Below are 19,388 nucleotides of genomic sequence, written 5' to 3'. Positions count from 1 at the left end.
CCTGCTATACTACTCTGTCCTGCTGTACTACTCTGTCCTGCTGTACTACTCTGTCCTGCTAGACTACTCTGTCCTGCTGTACTACTCTGTCCTGCTATACTACTCTGTCCTGCTGTACTACTCTGTCCTGCTGTACTACTCTGTCCTGCTATACTACTCTGTCCTGCTATACTACTATGTCCTGCTATACTACTCTGTCCTGCTATACTACTCTGTCCTGCTGTACTACTCTGTCCTGCTGTACTACTCTGTCCTGCTAGACTACTCTGTCCTGCTGTACTACTCTGTCCTGCTATACTACTCTGTCCTGCTGTACTACTCTGTCCTGCTGTACTACTCTGTCCTGCTATACTACTCTGTCCTGCTATACTACTATGTCCTGCTATACTACTCTGTCCTGCTATACTACTCTGTCCTGCTATACTACTCTGTCCTGCTATACTACTATGTCCTGCTATACTACTCTGTCCTGCTGTACTACTGCTGTACTACTCTGTCCTGCTATACTACTCTGTCCTGCTGTACTACTCTGTCCTGCTGTACTACTCTGTCCTGCTGTACTACTCTGTCCTGCTATACTACTCTGTCCTGCTGTACTACTCTGTCCTGCTGTACTACTCTGTCCTGCTATACTACTCTGTCCTGCTATACTACTATGTCCTGCTATACTACTCTGTCCTGCTGTACTACTGCTGTACTACTCTGTCCTGCTATACTACTCTGTCCTGCTGTACTACTCTGTCCTGCTGTACTACTCTGTCCTGCTGGACTACTCTGTCCTGCTATACTACTCTGTCCTGCTGTACTACTCTGTCCTGCTGTACTACTCTGTCCTGCTGTACTACTCTGTCCTGCTATACTACTCTGTCCTGCTGGACTACTCTGTCCTGCTGGACTACTCTGTCCTGCTGGACTACTCTGTCCTGCTGTACTACTCTGTCCTGCTATACTACTCTGTCCTGCTGTACTACTCTGTCCTGCTGTACTACTCTGTCCTGCTATACTACTCTGTCCTGCTGTACTACTCTGTCCTGCTGGACTACTTTGTCCTGCTATACTACTCTGTCCTGCTGTACTACTCTGTCCTGCTATACTACTCTGTCCTGCTATACTACTCTGTCCTGCTATACTACTCTGTCCTGCTGTACTACTCTGTCCTGCTATACTACTCTGTCCTGCTATACTACTCTGTCCTGCTGTACTACTCTGTCCTGCTGGACTACTTTGTCCTGCTGTACTACTCTGTCCTGCTGTACTACTCTGTCCTGCTGTACTACTCTGTTTTCCCAGGCTGCTCTACTACTTCCATTGAGATAAACGTGGTGTTTAACTTGATTTTATGATACTGTATATGCAACTGTTGTCACCAAGCCAAATCGCAACCACATTTAAGATGAATCTTTAACACAGTGAGATTTTCTCTACCAGTGACAGTAGGGCTGGAGGGATGTTGAGAGGAGCACTTAGTGACCACTTCACTCCCCTGCCTGCTTTCTGTCAATGGGACTAGTATTATATGGAGATATGCATCCAATATGGCAGCCTGTAAGGAATTGGGTTCCATTTGGGACAGACACATGGTAGATTCTCCTTGTTTTATCTCTCAAAGAAGTTGGCTCTGGGAACCTCTGACTGTGTGGGGTCCAGGGCTTGGCCAGGGAAAACCACTCCGGCTCTCTACAGAAAACCACTCTAGATAGATGGGAGGAGTAGGAGTACTTTAAATTACAGTTTGTTTCCTGTCCCCTATAAAGCTAATGGCGGGAGTGTGTTTGAACTTTAACCCTACATTCCAATATTTAAAACGCGACACAAGGACCTTTTCCACGAAGATGTCAGGACGTTTTCCAAAGGGAGATGAGGTGTAGTTTGTGGCTAGTAATCATGTTGGCAACCACTTTGATGATTTCTCTTCAGACTCCCAAAATAAAGCCAACATTTTAACCTTGATTCATACCAGGCACTGGTAGCAAGTCCAATTGCAGAAATCCCTTTCTCAAGGGAGACATGATTTCAAATGGGAATTAAATAAGTGAGGACTTTAATATGTGGAAAAGCAGAACGACAGTGAAATAGCCTTAATATGTGGTGAAATGGGACTGGGGGATGGGGGAGGATATTCCTTCATGGGTCTTTTCTTTCGTAAAACAACATTCACTTAATCTCCTTCTCCCATCACAGTGAAATGAGGAGGAGGGGGTGTGTGGGTTAGAGGTGTTTTTTTAAGTTAGGAAAGCTCCTTTTATGGAAAAACCGGAGTTCCTCTGGAGGTTTTCCCAAACATGGGACATGCCTTGTGGGACCTGACTAATGCATTGTTACCAGCATGATGCAGTGCAGAGTGTGGCTTATAATAATCTCATATTTGACATTTTAACCTCTGTGATTGACAGGCGGAGATGGTGAACAACGCTCTGCAGCTTCAGAGAAGCTTCCTCAAAATGGCCACCACACACCAGGAGCCTGCTCCGGTAAGGATGATATGTGTAATGGCTTGGAGAACTGTCCTGAATGCAGATACCCAAAGCAAGTAAACAAATGTGTATGGATCAGGACTGTTGGCCAACTGCACTGCACTTCAACACAGTTATCCAATGTGCACTTATCTACTGTTATCTACTGTAATGTAGCCAGTGTCGCCCATTACAGTGTCCCAGTATCGCTCATTTCAGTGTCGGCCAGTTCAGTATCGCTCATTTCAGTGTCGGCCAGTTCAGTATTGCTCATTTCAGTGTCGGCCAGTTCAGTATTGCTCATTTCAGTGTCGGCCAGTTCAGTATTGCTCATTTCAGTGTCGGCCAGTTCAGTATTGCTAATTTCAGTATCACCCAGTTCAGTATTGCTCATTTCAGTATCACCCATTCCAGTGTTCCAGCAGCAGCCTTTTCCAGGCCTCTCTGTGTTTCCCAGTGCTGCTGGGCCAGTGGGTAGCCATGCGGTGCCCCGGAGCTCTGTTCACATAGGGATTAACCCTCTTTAAAAAAGAACACTAATACAACACATTCACATATGGGGAATTGAGGGGGGAAAGGGAGGGAGTACGGAGAGGAAGGGGAGGTTAACGTGATATCATCGCATTGGCTGTTTGTTTGTATTGAACCAGGAGGAGGGGGGTGGGGGGCAGAGCCCCAAGCTGAACAGGAAGTGATTAACTCATATCTCGCAGGTCATTGGTCAAGAGGCAGTGAGAAAGAATTCACCAATTGTCTGATACACAAACAAGGAGGAAGGGTTTAAGCGGAGGGAGGGGACAGAGAGGAAGGGAATAAGAGAGGAGAGGGGAGGAGATGGAGAGGCGAGGACGGTGGTGGTTGGTGGCTGCATTGACTGTTTGCTTAAAGACCCCATGCAATCTTCTAAATGTTTCAATCATCACTGTATGTCTAATAAATCACAGTGTTTATTTCATTTAAAAAAGCAAAATATTTTTTAAATAATTTATTTCCCTTAGCTGCCTTTGCCATTGAAATGCTCAGTCTGATCGTATGGGCGTGTTGATACAAATTTTTATATATATACATACACAGCCCTGATTGGCGGATAGGCTCGTCTATACTGACTAGAGCCTACCTCGCTTACCACTTCATAGTAGGAGGATACATATGCAAATAAATTTCACAGTCTTCCTCCTCTTCATCTGAAGAGGAGAGGCGAGAAGGATCATGTGTTCATAGTGAATATTTAATTAAAGAAAGTACTGAACACTGCATACAAAAACAATAAACCAATAACGACTGTGAAGCTACAAATGAGACCTGTGCTGACACAAGCATCTAGCATAGACAATCACCCACAAACAAACAGTGCAACCCAGGCTACCTAAGTATGATGCTCAATCAGAGACAACTAATGACACCTGCCTCTGATTGAGAACCATACTAGGCCGAAACATACAAATCCCCAAATCATAGAAAAACAAACATAGACTGCCCACCCAACTCACGCCCTGACCATACTAAATAAATACAAAACAAAGGAAATAAAGGTCAGAACGTGACAATAAAAGAGGATTGGTCAGAATAATCAGATCGTGATGTCATGCTGTGGGCTAAAAACTCCATCCCACCACCTCTTACACTAAAAGTGCATCAGCATCATTTTTACAATTTCAGAGTGTTATTTCGACCTCGTAGTGTGTAAATATCATTACAAAAAAACAGGAAATCAATGTGGACGTGAACTAGTGAGGAGAACTTCCTGTATCTTTACTTCAGACAGTTAAGAGCCAGCAGAGAGCCAGTAGAGCCTGTAGAGAGTGTGGAGCCTGAAGGGAGTGTGGAGCCTGTAGAGAGTGTGGAGCCGGTAGAGAGTCTGTAGCCTGTAGAGAACCTGTAGAGAGCCTGTAGCCTGTTAAGAGAGCCTGTAGCCTGTAGAGAGCCTGTTAAGAGAGCCTGTAGCCTGTTAAGAGAGACTGTAGAGAGCCAGTACTGATTATTTGAATCAGCTGTCCCCAGGACCGAGATTGGGAATCCCTGCTGTAGAGAGACTCTTGTCGCTGTTCTCTGAGAATTTGGGTGACGATCCACAATGGCATTGGCAGAACTGACAATCCTCAAATTGGAGAGGCATTGATTTAGCCCCCCCAAAAATATATTGTTGTCAATCAATATACCCCCAGAGAAATCTACTACAAAACCACACAGATACTGTATGGACACATTTTCACATGTACATAGTTTTATATAAACCTAAATCATTGCCTCTGGTGGAAAAGAGATTGTGACCCTGTACAGCTCTCCCATAGGGACCCCAGAGCTGCTGGTAAAACCTCTGTTTTTTCTCTCCACGGCACTGGCCCGGGGTTGTGCTCCGTGGCTTTTTATGGGCATGTTCTATATTTGAGCCGCTCCGTGTATGGGTGGGTGTGTGTGTGTGTGTGTGTGTTTGAAGCTGGGTTCACCTGACCCCGTCACGGCCCGTCTGTGTGTGTGTGTGTGTGTGTGCCCACATAAAAAAAACTACAGTTTACAATAGAATAGTATAGGACTTACTATATTATTCTGTAGTAAACTGCAGGATACTATAGAAAACTATACTACACTCTAGTATCCCTCGATCATGTGTAGTACCTACTACAGAATTTTGTAGCATACTGTAGAATTCTATACTGCACACTGTACTATCCCTTGATCATGTGTTGTCCTTACTATAACATTTTGTAGTATATTGTAGAATACTACATATATTAAATAGTTCAGTATTATCTGCAAAAAACACTAGTAAATACTACAATAATGTCTGCAAAAACACTACAGTAATTTGTATAGTATATACTACAGTTTTTACTATAGTAATACTACAGTATTTAATTTGCATATACTCCACCCATTGCTCCTGAATGGCGCAGCGGTCTTAGGCACTGCATCTCAGTGCAAGAGGCGTCACTACAGTCCGTGGTTCGATTCCAGGCTGTATCACATACGGCCATGATTGGGAGTCCCATAGGGCAGCGCACAATTGGCCCAGCGTCATCCGGGTTTGGCCCGGGGTAGGCCGTCATTGTAAATAAGAATTTGTTCTTAACTGACTTGCCTAGTTAAATAAAGGTTAAATAAAGGTTACACATTCCCCTCTCTATTTGTGCCACCCATGAGTGAGAAACCAACATGTATAGACCATATATTGTGTTCAGACTCCAGTCCTACCTACCTACAGGTTATGGACAATTTGGTCTTAGTATTTGCCCAGTAGGTTTCCTCAAGGAGGAAGCCCCACTTCTATGTCAAATATAATAAAACAAAAAATACCACAGTAACTACTATAGTATATACAACAGTAAAATTACAGAATTTATACTATAGTCAACTTTACTACAGTATACTACAATCATGTCCACAAAAACCCCACCATAAAATCCCACCATAGTTTTTTTCTTTGTTACTTTCACTGGGAACGTTGATATCATGTTTGCATTATAGCTCAGAGCCTGGCATGTCTGTGAATGTCAGCATATGGGATGCCAAGCCATGATATCAGATATTGTACGCTGATATGATACAGATCAAATAGCTTGATCGTACACTTTAGGTAGCCTGGCGGGTAGAAGCGTTGGGCCAGACAAGGGAGAGAGATCTCTAGCCTCAGAGATATGTAGAACTGACAGATGAATCATCACGAGGGCCGGGAGGTTTTCCTGACCACATGATTTGACCCGGCTCTGTTGACCGCCTGGGCTTATCATCATCACAGATGTATTGGAAAACTCCCTGAGTCTTATCATCACATTTCATGTAGAAGTGGTTTTCTTTTTAGAATCCTCTAGCAAGTTCTTTTCCATGGGATCTGTAGATAGTGAAAGTAAAAAGTCAGTCGACGTTGGTCGACTATGAAAGGACTGTCTATTTCGGGTTATGAAAATCATGTGCGTCTGATTTGGGCAAGAATTTGTTCAAAAAAGGGTCCTCTCTCTTTGCCTCTCCCTCTGACACACGAGATAGACAGTCCTTTCATACGAAAGTCGACTGACTTTTTACTTTCACTCTCTCCAGATCCCATTGAACAGTCTTATTAAAGGTGGAAAGGAGGATTATTTCATCCTCTCCACGTCTGTAAACGTTCCTTAGGAGGGGCTGTGTTTTAGTAGTCAACCCACTGATTGGATGACCTCATACACTGGATGATGTACTTTATTATGTGTTTATTGTGACAACATCTCAAAACCTTAAAGCATGTTCAATCAAAATACATTTTTGTAAGAGCAAATGTATCTAACCCATAATGCAATTCAATTCGTTGCCTTAGCAACACAAGAATAATCACATCATTTCTCAAAATAAAGCTAAATAAAGAAACATAAATGATTATACTTGTTTATCTTTCCCACAGCATATCGACAAGGCAGGGAATATTTAGTTAAATTGTCATAGCAACATCAGTTTAGATACAGGTCAAAATAAGAGAACTGTACAGCAGTATTACTAGGGAAACAATGCATTCCTTTCCCCAGTGCCTTACAAGGCCAGAGGGATCTCCTAATGAACAGAGGAATGCTGGGAGGGGAGGGAGGAAAGCGGGAAAGAAGGATGGAAGCAAGAAGGGATCTGGAAGTTCCTATTGAAAATAGGGTCCTTCTAATAAAGTCCCAGTAGCCCAGTTCTAAACTGTCATTTACATCCAGCTGGCTTGCATGGCAGGTTGCTTGTGGGCAAGGCAATCCGTTATAACCAAGGTAGCAGAACTGGAGTAACTGGACCATTGAGAGTGGTGCTCTCAGACTATTGAATGTGAGCTGCCAAGAGCACTATTACAGAGTAATTTATGGGTGTTGAGTTTTAACAGTCATTGATAAATGCTATTTTTATATTGTCAGTTACGTATATATAAAAGACACCACCTGTGATATTGTTCAGTTTTTGTTGACAAGCATTTCTTTCCTCCACCCCCCCCCCCCCCTGTATCTCTCTCCCAGATGGAGCTGGCTGACCTGCTAAAGCCTATCTCAGAGAAGATCCAGGAGATTCAGAACTTCCGGGAGCGTAACCGTGGCAGCAGCCAATTCAACCACCTATCAGCTGTCAGCGAGAGCATCCCAGCGCTGGGCTGGGTTGCTGTGGTGAGGAGAAAACTAACTGTTCACTTATCTAACCTCCTCATCACCCATTCACTCACTCACTTTGGTGGCACATAGGGCAGCGACACAGGTCTCTATTTCTGACCGTCTTGGACCATGCATCTTCTTCACTGTGTCTCCTTTTCCCTCTCCTTTGTGTTTCTAAACTACCAGTGAAAAAACTGGTTCTGTTGAATGTTGGTATAATATCCATACCATTACATTCATCAAATCCCTTCCACTCAAGCTGCTTTGAGACTGAAATTGTGGTCTGGACTCTGTCAGAACAAGTCTACTGTTTGCCAGGGAGCCACTGTTTCACACGATTTGTGTCAAACCTGTTTGAACGCTCACGTCACCACATTCTCTTGAGTCTTTGCTCGACACTAGCCAAAGATGCATGTGGCCTATCCTTTGTGTGTGTATATATGGCTTGTCGACTGTACAGTCACTGTGGTTTAATGCATTTCTGTCCAATAGGTGGTGAGTGACATAATAATATTCTCTCCATTTCTCTGTCCATATGTCATTGAATGCAGAGCAGAGCTGTCTGAATGTATATGGGGTCAGCTTTGTTTTACCATTTTTTTCTCTGGTGTCTCCATCTCTCTTCCAGAGCCAGAAGCCAGTTCCCTATGTGAAGGAGATGAATGATGCTGCCATTTTCTACACTAACAGAGTTCTGAAAGACTATAAAGACTCGTGAGTATGGCTGGTGGTGGATTACATCAACTGTTGCGGATAAGTAACTTTGCAGATTATTGTTGCTCTATCTATATCTTTCTTCCTGCTCTGTCTGTCCGTCTGTTTCTCTCTCTGTCTTCGTCCGTCTCTGTTTACATCTCACTAATTGTCATCCCCCTCTCCTCTTGTCCCTCTCTCTGTAGAGACAAGCGTCATGTGGAGTGGGTGAGATCCTACCTGTCCATCTGGACTGAGCTCCAGGCTTTCATTAAACAGCATCACACAACAGGCCTGGTCTGGAGCAAGACTGTGAGTAGCTTTCATAACATCGTTACAAAACAGTGAAACAGCAGTGTAATTATATTTTCATAGTATTGAGTTGGGAGTGAGACAATAGAAAAACATCAGTCATGTAAAGACATATCATGAACAGTTACTATGTCTTTTTATTACAGACTGTAATTTACAGTGCTTCAGGACTACAATCCTCTAGCTAACGTCCAGTGGGGCATTCCCTCTACATTCCATTATCTATTGTATGTGTTACAGCAGCAAATAGCTCCTGATCCAACCTCAACCCTGCCCTGAGCACTCAGCACTTCGACATATGTTGGAGGAATAGGAACAAGGCCATGAGTTTTTCCCAAATGTGTAACCTGAGCAGAAAAAACTCAGGTCCCACTGCCTAACCTCTCAGAACTTTTATCTGACATTGGATAAATAGGACCAGGATTTTTCGTGATCAGGTCACATGGTCAGAAAACGCTCCTGGCCCTATGGATGAACTATAGCCCTGCTTGCCATACAGGTTTAAACAGACAGGAACAAGACTCAATGAATTACAGTTTGTGTCGAGACATAATAGTCTGATTATTATGGCATGTCCAATTGTTTTCATGCGCAGCAGAGCCTGACCGTGGTTTTCCGTTGCCATATTGCTGAAGCGGTTCAGGGCTTGCATCCCAAATGGCACCCTATTTCCTACATTGAGCCCATAGGGCACTGAACAAAAGTAGTGCACTATATAATATGGTGCCATTTAGGATGTACAGTAGTTCTCATGTTAATTACCACGCAGTGTATATTTCTATGTGTACTAATGCAGGCAGGCAGTTGGTGGCGTAAGGACCAGCCTGTATGAACAACTTGGTGCCTGGTATTCTGGTGGCTGCTTTATGGTTCTCAATTGTGCAATTGTAGAGTCAAACCCCCCGCCCTGTCCCATCACACACACTTCTGTTTATAAAAGTTTGCTGGGAATTCATGCTCTTCTTCTACAGATGTAGGATCTTAATTTGACCAGTTTCTCACAGCAGGAAAATAATCCTGCAGCAACTGGAAATTATTGTGTGGATTATAATTAATTAGTTGATCATTAATTAATGGACATCTTTGTAGATGTTGCTAGTGATACTAGTGGAGGTTGGTGGGAGGAGCTATAGGAGGACAGCTCATTGTAATGGTTGGAATGGAATTAATTTAACGATATCAAATCATATGGAAACCACATGTTTGATTCCATTCCTTTTATTCCATTCCAGCCATTACAATGAGCCCGTCCTCCTATAGCTCCTCTCACCAGGTTCCACTAGTTGATACATTTTTTGTTAGGGCAAATCAAGTCTGACATTTCCTGCAACATCAGGGTGAACAAATTAAGAGCCTACATCATTTCTCTTCCCCTCCTCTCTGAAAAGAAAGTCCAACTGTAGGGCAGGTTTCCAGTCAGAAATCATATCCCTGCTTCCAGTGGAAGTGAAGCGTTTATTTGTTTGGCTTTTTACGTGATAATAAAACTAAAAGTAAAACTCCTTAAACTTCACATTTAGTCTCTAAAATGTAAAGAGTTTTGAACTCAGGTCAAGGCCACTGTCTTTTTTCAGTGATATGCCAGAATCCTCTGTGTGGTCCTTTGAGGGACACAGGCTGCCACACAATTTGATGGACTGTGTGTGTGCCTGTGCACGTGTGTGTGTGTGTGTGTGTATGGAGTGAAACCCGAGAGCATGCAGTGGCTGTATGTCAGCTGTTCCTCCTGCCATTAGGTGTCAGGGTTTTGTGTGTGTGTGTGTGTGTGTGTGTGGGGAGAGGACAGGTGGTCCTCAGGGTGGACTTTAATGGAGGTTTTCTTCAAAAAAGAAAGACCCAACAAAAGCCCTGTGTCTCAGGCCCTACACACCTGCTTCAACACACCCCACGGCGTAACTTAAACTACTGGGCTTTTCTCCTAACTCTAATCTGGCGGCTGCTGTTCAGAAGGGCAGGCACACATGCACACACTCTCACACACATATACACACACACAGCTCTGACTTAATTTCATTGCACTCAGCTCTAATTCTTGGGCATATGTACAGCTGTTGTGGCTTGTTTGAGCATTGAAGGTGGACCATGTGTAACTATCCGCGGCAGCTGTGCAGTCTGCAGTCAGACCCCGACAGACCGACACAGAAAGAGACAGAGAGACTGTCTGCTTGTCTTTACTGGAGTTGGCAGGCAGGTGGCTTTAAATGAATCTGTTCATTAGCTTGGTAAGTAAGGCTTTCAATGAGAAAAAAGGCATCTATAGTAGAGCAGCAGGACTTAGGCCGGGATTCAATCCAACCCGCCTTAGAACCGTGTTATAGCACACCTGACATTTTAAAGGAAATCTCTGATTGACCCAGCATATGCAGCGTTTACCGTGAATGCAATATCTGCGAACATTGTATTTCAAATCTGCATTGTCGGATTGAATCCCAGCCTCAGTCAGAGAATTTAGATCTGCACTTGATCATCATATGCATATTACGAACAGCCCCCTGACACAGCTCCTCTTTTAGACATGATTCCTATTGGCCAGGGTTGTACAACTATGGTCCTAGAGAGCCACAGGGACAAGGTGTGAAGGCTTTTGTTTTAACCCAGCTCTTGGCTTTGGCACCTCTGCTATAAGAAACCAGTTGAATATAAATATTTGTCCTATACTCCACCTGCTGGCCAGGGGAAGAAGTACAACTGTATTTCCAGAACCCTTCTCACCATCATCTTGTCTTGATTCACAGTAACATGCCTCTCTCTCTCTCTCTCCCACAGGGTCCCATTGCGCCTCCCTCTCTGTTCACCCCTGCCCCTGGTTGTCCCTGTCCCCCTCCACCACCTCCACCCCCTGGACCCCCACCAGTCTTCACAGGCGAACCGCCCCAGGCCGACAGCACCACGGCCCAGCATTCAGCTCTCTTCGCCCAGCTGAATCAAGGAGAAGCCATCACTAAAGGTAGCCAAGCCACCGTCACCCAGGGGTTGAAGAGCTCTGATCCAACTGCAGAAGGGGGAGAGAGGGAGGGAGGGAAAAGAAGGAGGAGAAACAGAAGAAGAAAGGGAGGGAGAGTTGAAGAGGGAGGATGTGGGTTGAATCAACAGTTACAGAGTCCTGAGAGCACCACTGCCCAGCACTCAGCCCTGTTCGCCCAGCTGAACCAGGGAGCTGACATCACTAAAGGTAGCCAAGACAGGAGAGAAGACGAGGAAGAGGAGGAGAAACAGAAGGAGAAAGAGAGGGAGAATTGAAGAGAGTTGCTGTGTTTTGAGGACATAGAAATAGTCATTATATTTCTATGGTGTTTATTAATCAACAGTTAGGGTAAAATTTGTTTGATTTTGAGATCATACATTTTATTATAGATTTTTGTACTAAAACAATAACTTCTAAACAAGTGAATACAAGTAAGTACCCTCTCTCTGTCCACTAGCATTAAAGCACATCTCAAAGGACCAGATGACCCATAAGAACCCCTCCCTTCGCACCCAGGGAGGAGAGCATCATGCCTCCCCACCAAAGAGCCGAAACCCCGGAGGCTCCTCCAACAGAGCGCCTCCCCAGAAACGACCCCCCCTGCTGGAGCTGGAGGGGAAGAAATGGAGGGTGGTACGTTACCTATTATTTTGCTTTGCATGCCAGGCTTCTAATTTGTCCTATTATCTACACTCAGGGTTGGGTAGGTTACTTTGTAAATGTAATCCGTTAGTTACCTGTCCAAAATTGTAATCCGCAATGTAACTTTTGTATTACCTAAACTCTAACGTAATCAGTTACGTTTAGATGACTTTCCCCTTAAGAGACGTTAGAAGAAGACAAAAAGGTATGTTACCAACAGAATGACATCTATTGCAGGATAAAGGGTTAAGGTTTACATAGCTGGCCATAAATGAATGTTACATTTTGCTTATGGTTGGTTATGTAGGCTTCTTCTAACCCATATACTTTCTGCTACATATAATAAATACGATTAAATTATATCTTTACATTAAAATCCGAAGTCTATTAGAATTCCAGTCATTCCAATAAATGTTATACCCCTTGATCTTCAAGAACAGGATTTGGAATTACGGAAGTATAGATTATCCAAATTGTTTTACTTGAGCATGACCCCAAAACTAAGGACTTATTAGCCAGCCCTACTCTGTTGTTTATGATTTTGTTGTCATGGAAGACAGATTGGGCTCATTTGATTCGAGTTGAAAAATAAATGCTGCGCTCATGTAATGGCCTGCTTTGAGAACTACTGAATAGTGCTATTTACATGTGAAAAATGAAGGCCATATGCTGCATTTGCGATAGGCCTATTGTTTACCTTTTTGTTGGTAACACGTTGATATCTTGATAATATACAGCTGTTTATAGGTCAAATCCACAGATAAAACCATAACAAAATGGCAACCTGCCTCTGTTTTGGTAAAAAGATGAGGGATGGGCCTGGAGAAATGTAACCACTCTCAGATGAATAGACAGAGCTATTGATGCAAAGACTGACCATCCATGATATATATACATGATTGTTTTAACCATGTTATGAGGCTATACAGGTTGTTACATTTACAATGTTTATAAACATTGGAGTAAAACAAGGTTCTCATGGAGTGTGACAGTTTAATTAAACTCATGAGGCATTTATAAATTATATTCTTCAAGACTCAATGGATATATAAGTCCAAAATTGGATGTAGCAACTACCGATTGCCACTTTTAAGTCTATCAAAAGTGTGCAAGTTTGAGTATGTGTCCATTAGGCCTATGAATTATTTATTTTTTATCAGCATGAATTACATTGAGCAATAAAAGCCCAACTTGTATTCCATAGGCTGGGATCTGCACTATGCAGCTGTTGCAAGAACACATTTTTCACTGGCTGTCCACTGGTTTCAAAAACAATGATTGATCGGCAGCTTAAACTTCTTGAATTCAACCATTATTGGGTTCAAATACACAGATTTGTGAACAGCCATCCACAACAACCACAAATAGATAAATAAGAGAGCAGCAGTGTTGTTCACGTCAATGCGCTATGTAGATATCAATAATAAGTGATATCAGTATCGCCCGTAGGTTATGTACCACTGCTGTCATCCTTATCTCCAAGCATTTATTCAAGTTGGATAATCTTTGGATGCCGACAGCAGTCACACAATTGGAAGACATAGCTTTGACCATAGCCTACGAATGAATGCCTATTCCTGCTCTTTTCCCACAATCCATCAAACACATTTGGTGTGTCATCATAGTGGTCTCTGACTTGTGGTCAGACTCGCTCAGGTGGAACAAAGTTAAACTTGCGACTTTTTTCAATGCTGATTTGAATGCCTTTGAGAAAACAGAGAAGTGTCAAAGATGTTTTTTCCGCAAACATCCTTTCTGAATTTAAAAGTAATCCCAGAAGAAATCATCTAGTTTTTCAAAAGTATCTGTAATCTGATTACAATATTTTTTGCTGGTAACGTAACGGATCACAATTACAGTTTTTTTTGTAATCCCTTACATGTAATGGATTATATTACTCCCCAACCCTGTCTACACTGAACAAAAATTTAAACATGCAACAATTTCAAAGATTTGACTGAGTTACAGTTCATATAAGGAAATCCGTCAATTGAAATAAATTCATTAGTCCCTAATCTATGCATTTCACATGACTGGGAATACAGATATGCATCTGTTGGTCACATATACCTTTAAAAAAAGGTAGGGATGCGACTCCTTTGCATAGAGTTGATCAGGCTGTTGTTTGTGGTCTGTGGAACATTGTCCCACTCCTTCAATGGCTGTGTGAAGTTGCTGGATTTTGGCGGGAACTGGAACACACTGTCGTATAGGTCGATCCTGAGCATCCCAAATATGCTCAGTGGGTGACATGTCTGGTGAGTATGCAGGCATGATGAATGGCAAGACAATGGGTCTCAGGATCTCGTTACGATATCTCTATGCACTCAAATTGCCATCGATAAAATGCAATTGTGTTCGTTGTCTGTAGCTTATGCCTGCCCGCATCATAACCCCACCGCCACCATGGGGCACTCTGTTCACAACGTTGACATCAGCAAGCCGCTCAACGCCATACTGCCCGGTACAGTTGAAACTGGGATTCATCCTTGAAGAGCACACTTTCCAGCGTGCCAGTGGCCATCAAAGGCGAGCATTTGCCCACTGAAGTCGGTTATGACGCCGAACTGCAGTCAGGCCAAGATCCTGGAGAGGACGATGAGCACTCAAATGAGCTTCCCTAAGTCGGTTTCTGACTGTTTGTGCAGAAATTCTTTGGTTGTGCAAACCCACTATTTCCTCAGCTGTCTGGGTGGCTGGTCTCACACGATCCCGTAGGTGAAAAAGCCAGATGTGGAGGTCCTGGGCTGGCGTGGTTACACGTGGTCTGCGGTTGTGAGGGCGGCTGGACGTACTGCCTAATTCTCTAAAATGACATTGGAGGCGACTTATAGTAGAGAAATTAACATTAAATTATCTGGCAACAGCTCTAGTGGACATTCCTGCAGTCAGCATGCCAAATGCACTCCCTCAAAACTTGACCTCTGTGTGTTGTGTGTCAAATTTGCACATTTTAGAGTGGCCTTTTATTGTCCCCAGCACAAGTTGCAACTGTGTAATGATCATGCTGTTTAATCAGCTTCTTGATATGCCACACCTCTCAGGTGGATGGATTATCTTGGCAAAGTAGAAATGCTCACTAACAAGGATGTAAACAAATTTGTGCCCATAATTCTTGAAAAATAAGCTTTATGTGCACATAAAACATTTCTGGGAACTTTTATTTCAGCTCATGAAACATGTGACCAACACTTTACATGTTTTGTTTATATTTTTGTTCAGTATAAATGGAGGACATGGAGGCCCTTAATCATTTTTTTCCTAGTGATTCAGGAAAGTTTAGGTGCCTCACAGATTCAAAGACCAAGACTGCTGTTTGTGTGACTGTATTCTTTCAGAGGCGATTGTGATGTCTGGTGCTAAACCCAATGAGGTCATCCAAAAGTGAAGGGTCAAACATGAGATGGGTCAGATGGTCACAGGTCTTGTTTGTTGTTTCACCCCACAGGAGTACTTTGACCAGGCTCATGACCTGGTTATCGAGGAGCCAGAGCTGAGACAGGTGGCCTATGTCTTCGGCTGCAGCAACTCTACTTTACAGATAAAGGGAAAGATCAACTCCATCATTGTGGGTGAGTTCAACCATCCATTGTTTTATTTGTTATAGTTCTGTTATTAAGATTTGATTATGTATATGGCAACGTCATTTGCAAAGGCATGGCCATATACTGTACAGTGGACAATTTCTTTGTTGTCTTTGACAGCATCAATCCGGTATATCTCTCTCTCTCTCTCTCTCTCTCTCTAAACCCTCACCGATTTCATGTTTTTCTGTGATGTTCACCTCTGACAGATAACTGTAAGAAGCTTGGTCTGGTGTTTGACAACGTTGTTGGCATTGTGGAAGTCATCAACTCTAAAGACATTAAGTTGCAGGTCAGCTCAAATTTCATACATGTTCTAGAAAATAACACAATAACATATCCTCTCTGCATCTGAAGTTCAACTCCAATGTACCCGCTGTGAAGCTATAGTAGATGTAAGGTACTGACACTTTTATATGTTATGTTGGGCCATCATTTCTTCTGGTGAGGTTACGTGGTCAGGATAAATTCCAGTCTCGAGACTAGTCATAAGATAGATGAATCTGTGCTGATGCTCTGCACTACTTTTGTCCAGGTGATGGGTAGAGTTCCCACCATGTCTATCAACAAGACAGAGGGCTGCCAAGTCTACCTGAGTAAGGACGCTCTGGACTGTGAGATTATCAGCGCCAAGAGCTCTGAGATGAACATCCTGGTACCGCAGGACGATGACTATGTGAGTGTGTATGAAAGTGTGTTGAGTGTTTGCATTTCAGACTGTGTGTGTGTGTGTGTGAGAGAGAGAGAGATGAGTATAAGTATGAGACTGAGTGAGAGTGTGGCTAAGTGTGGTTTTGTTTTAAACATTGTGTGTTTAACAGAGGGAGTTCCCAGTTCCTGAGCAGTTCAAGACGGTTTGGGACGGATCCAAACTGGTGACAGAACCCACAGAGATCGCTGGCTGATCGCTGATATTTCATCGTCCTCATCTCTCTCACACCCCCACTTATTCCTCTTCCTCTCCTCCCTTTTCCCTCTGCGTCAAAGATTTCACAAACCCATATAGGCTGGCTATTACAAGTAATAAAAGGACAAACCAGACACTGTAACTGACTAGCTAGTAGTACTGTAGGTTGATTGTAAGCCTGGTTGTATCCATTAAGATGACTTGTTATTGTTTTTTTCTCTGCACTTTGAAATGGTAGATTGTTATGGAACTGTTTGTTCAGCTTATTGGTTGCACAGCGCTCTCCTCCACAAAACTACTGTACTATTCACAGAATTATGGTAGGTCTACTATTTAAACACGCAGGCAGTATTTGTCAGGTTTCGTCATGTGTAGAACTAGTTAAACTTGCAAACTAGTTAAAAAGTTGCATTCAAATTTGGAATAAAGAGGAAGTGTAGCCATTATGTTTATCTGTTAAATCTGCTGGTGCAAAATAAGGTATTTCTTAAACTAAGTATCATACTTACATGTGTGTGCCATAGCAATAAAATGATGAGTACATATGGGTACAATATAATTACATATTTTCAAATTAAAAGCAGAAAATGCAACCCTGATAAGACAAACTGTATTAAGATGCATTTTGGAGGTGCATTTTGATTGGAGAGAACCCTGAAATTTCAGTCCTCCTTGGCATTGTCATGTTGTTTTGTGCACTGTTGTGATTTTATTGGATTGAGGCAGAAAGTATTGAAAAATGAGGTCAAGCGTTGACTTTTGATTTGTATGAGAAGTAGGATGAAGAGAGATGGAATTGAACAGCCAGTTGGAGTATGTTCCACAGGATGTCCTAGCATACACTGTTTTGGTTTGCTGTAATACTCTACTATACTCAACTATTCACATCTAGCTGTTGAGTCAACGGTTGTATCATGTTTATATTGCATGATAGATTTGTAAATGTATTTTTTATACTACACTGAACAAAAACATAAATGCAACATGCAACTATTTCAGTTCATATAAGGAAATCAGTCAATTGAAATAAATTCATTAGGCCCTAACTAACTGACTGGGAATACAGATATGCATCTATCTGTTGGTCACCGATACCTTATTTTTTTAAAGGTATGGGTGTGGATCAGAAAACCAGTCAGTATCTGGTGTGACCACCTCATGCAGCGCGACACATGTCCTTCGCGTAGAGTTGAACAGGCTGTTGATTATGACTTGTGAAATTGCTGGATATTGGTGGGAACTGGAACATGCTGCCGTAGATGTCGACCCAGAGCATCCCACACATGTTCAATGGGTGTCATGTCTGGTGAGTATGCAGGCAATGGAAGAACTGGACATTTTCAGCTTCCAGGAATTGTGTACGGATCCTGGCGATATGGGGCCGTGTATTATCATGCTGAAACATGAGGTGATGGCGGCGGATTAATGGCAAGACAATGGGCCTCAGGATCTCGTCACGGTATCGCTGTGCATTCAAATTGCCATCGATAAAATGCAATAGTGTTCATTGTCCGTAGCTTATGCCTATCTGTATCATAACCCCACCGCCACCATGGGGCACTCTGTTCACAACATTGACATCAGCAAATCGCTCGCCCACACAACACCATTCACGTGGCCTGCAGTTGCGGGGCCGTTTGGACGTACTGCCAAATTCTCTAAAACAACGTTAGAGGCTGCTTATGGTAGAGAAATGAACATTAAATTCTCTGGCAACAGCTCTGGTGGACATTCCTGCAGTCAGCATGCCAATGCACACTCCCTCAACGTTCATTTTTTTTGTTTTGTTTTTACATCTGTGGCATTGTGTTATGTGACAAAACTGCACATTTTAGTGGCCTTTCACTGTCCCCTGCACAAGGAGCACTTGTGTAATGATCATGCTGTTTAATCAGATTCTTGATATGCCACATCTGTCAGATGGATGGATTATTTTGGCAAAGGAGAAATTCTCACTAACAGGGATGTAAACAAATTTGTGCACATTTGAGAGAAATAAGCTTTTTGTGCTTATGGGACGTTTCTGGGATCTTTTATTTCAGCTCATGAAACATGGGACCAACACTTTACATGTTGCATTTATATTTTTGTTCAGTGTATATTGCATTGATAGCAGACTAGATGTCAGTATTACTCAAGCAAGTGCAATTGTCATAGTGAAATGGAAGGGAAAAAATGTAAAGGATAACAATAGCGAGAGTTTAATTGCATTTGATATCTAGTTTGTAAGATATAACTTGCTTATCTCTTGTTCATGTGCCTAACCCAAATATATATGGTTGTAGCATCACCACCAATAGATTGTTCTAATATGACCAGCTCTGTATTTGTAAGCCTTAATATGCGTAGATACAAATCAACATAGAGAGAAATGTTTCGTCATGTTCAATGCGCACTGAAGTCTTGTCTATATACCTGTTAGTCGGAATACTCTACTGTAAAACAAAATTGTTTTCATTTCTTTAATGCATTTTGTATTGGGGCACAAATGCATTCAGTAGCACCATCCTTTTGAGGGGAAATACACCAGTAGTGCTTGTCACATGTTCTAATTCATACCCAGCAGTCAATTTAGTGTATGTAAATGTCTATCGTTTTTCAAAATTAAATCTAAACTTTAATGCTTGTGTGATGTGTTTTGATATTGGTTTGGACTTGATAATCAAATTTTTTTGTGGCACATTTTATTCAGTGCCATAAATATGGAAAAGAGCAATAATGTTGAGAGAATTTAAACTGGAAACATAA

The 19,388-nt window shown here is 42.5% G+C and overlaps 1 protein-coding gene across 8 annotated transcripts in view; it reads left to right on the top strand.

Moving 5' to 3' along the window:
• LOC110487997 (adenylyl cyclase-associated protein 2) overlaps window positions 1–19,261 on the top strand; it is a 35,048-nt gene extending 15,787 nt beyond the window's left edge. For 4 of the 8 annotated variants that reach the window (XM_021559940.3, XM_036971440.2, XM_090227622.1 and 1 more), the window contains 10 exons: window positions 2,394–2,471; window positions 7,409–7,552; window positions 8,166–8,251; window positions 8,437–8,542; window positions 11,309–11,489; window positions 11,965–12,140; window positions 15,598–15,721; window positions 15,943–16,025; window positions 16,269–16,409; window positions 16,555–19,261. In XM_021559940.3, the coding sequence (XP_021415615.1) occupies window positions 2,394–2,471; window positions 7,409–7,552; window positions 8,166–8,251; window positions 8,437–8,542; window positions 11,309–11,489; window positions 11,965–12,140; window positions 15,598–15,721; window positions 15,943–16,025; window positions 16,269–16,409; window positions 16,555–16,638 (1,203 nt within the window). In that variant the 3' untranslated portion in view covers window positions 16,639–19,261. Of the gene's footprint in view, window positions 1–2,393; window positions 2,472–7,408; window positions 7,553–8,165; window positions 8,252–8,436; window positions 8,543–11,308; window positions 11,715–11,964; window positions 12,141–15,597; window positions 15,722–15,942; window positions 16,026–16,268; window positions 16,410–16,554 lie in introns of all 8 variants that reach the window. The other 4 variants (XM_090227620.1, XM_090227619.1, XM_090227618.1 and 1 more) reach the window with 1 other exon arrangement.
• Window positions 19,262–19,388: the final 127 nt, after the last annotated feature.

This window comes from Oncorhynchus mykiss, chromosome 30 (assembly GCF_057628025.1).
Source record: "Oncorhynchus mykiss isolate SJ-2025 chromosome 30, ASM5762802v1, whole genome shotgun sequence".
NCBI classification, from domain to species: domain Eukaryota; kingdom Metazoa; phylum Chordata; class Actinopteri; order Salmoniformes; family Salmonidae; genus Oncorhynchus; species Oncorhynchus mykiss.
This window is presented reverse-complemented; position numbering and strand designations above follow the sequence as displayed.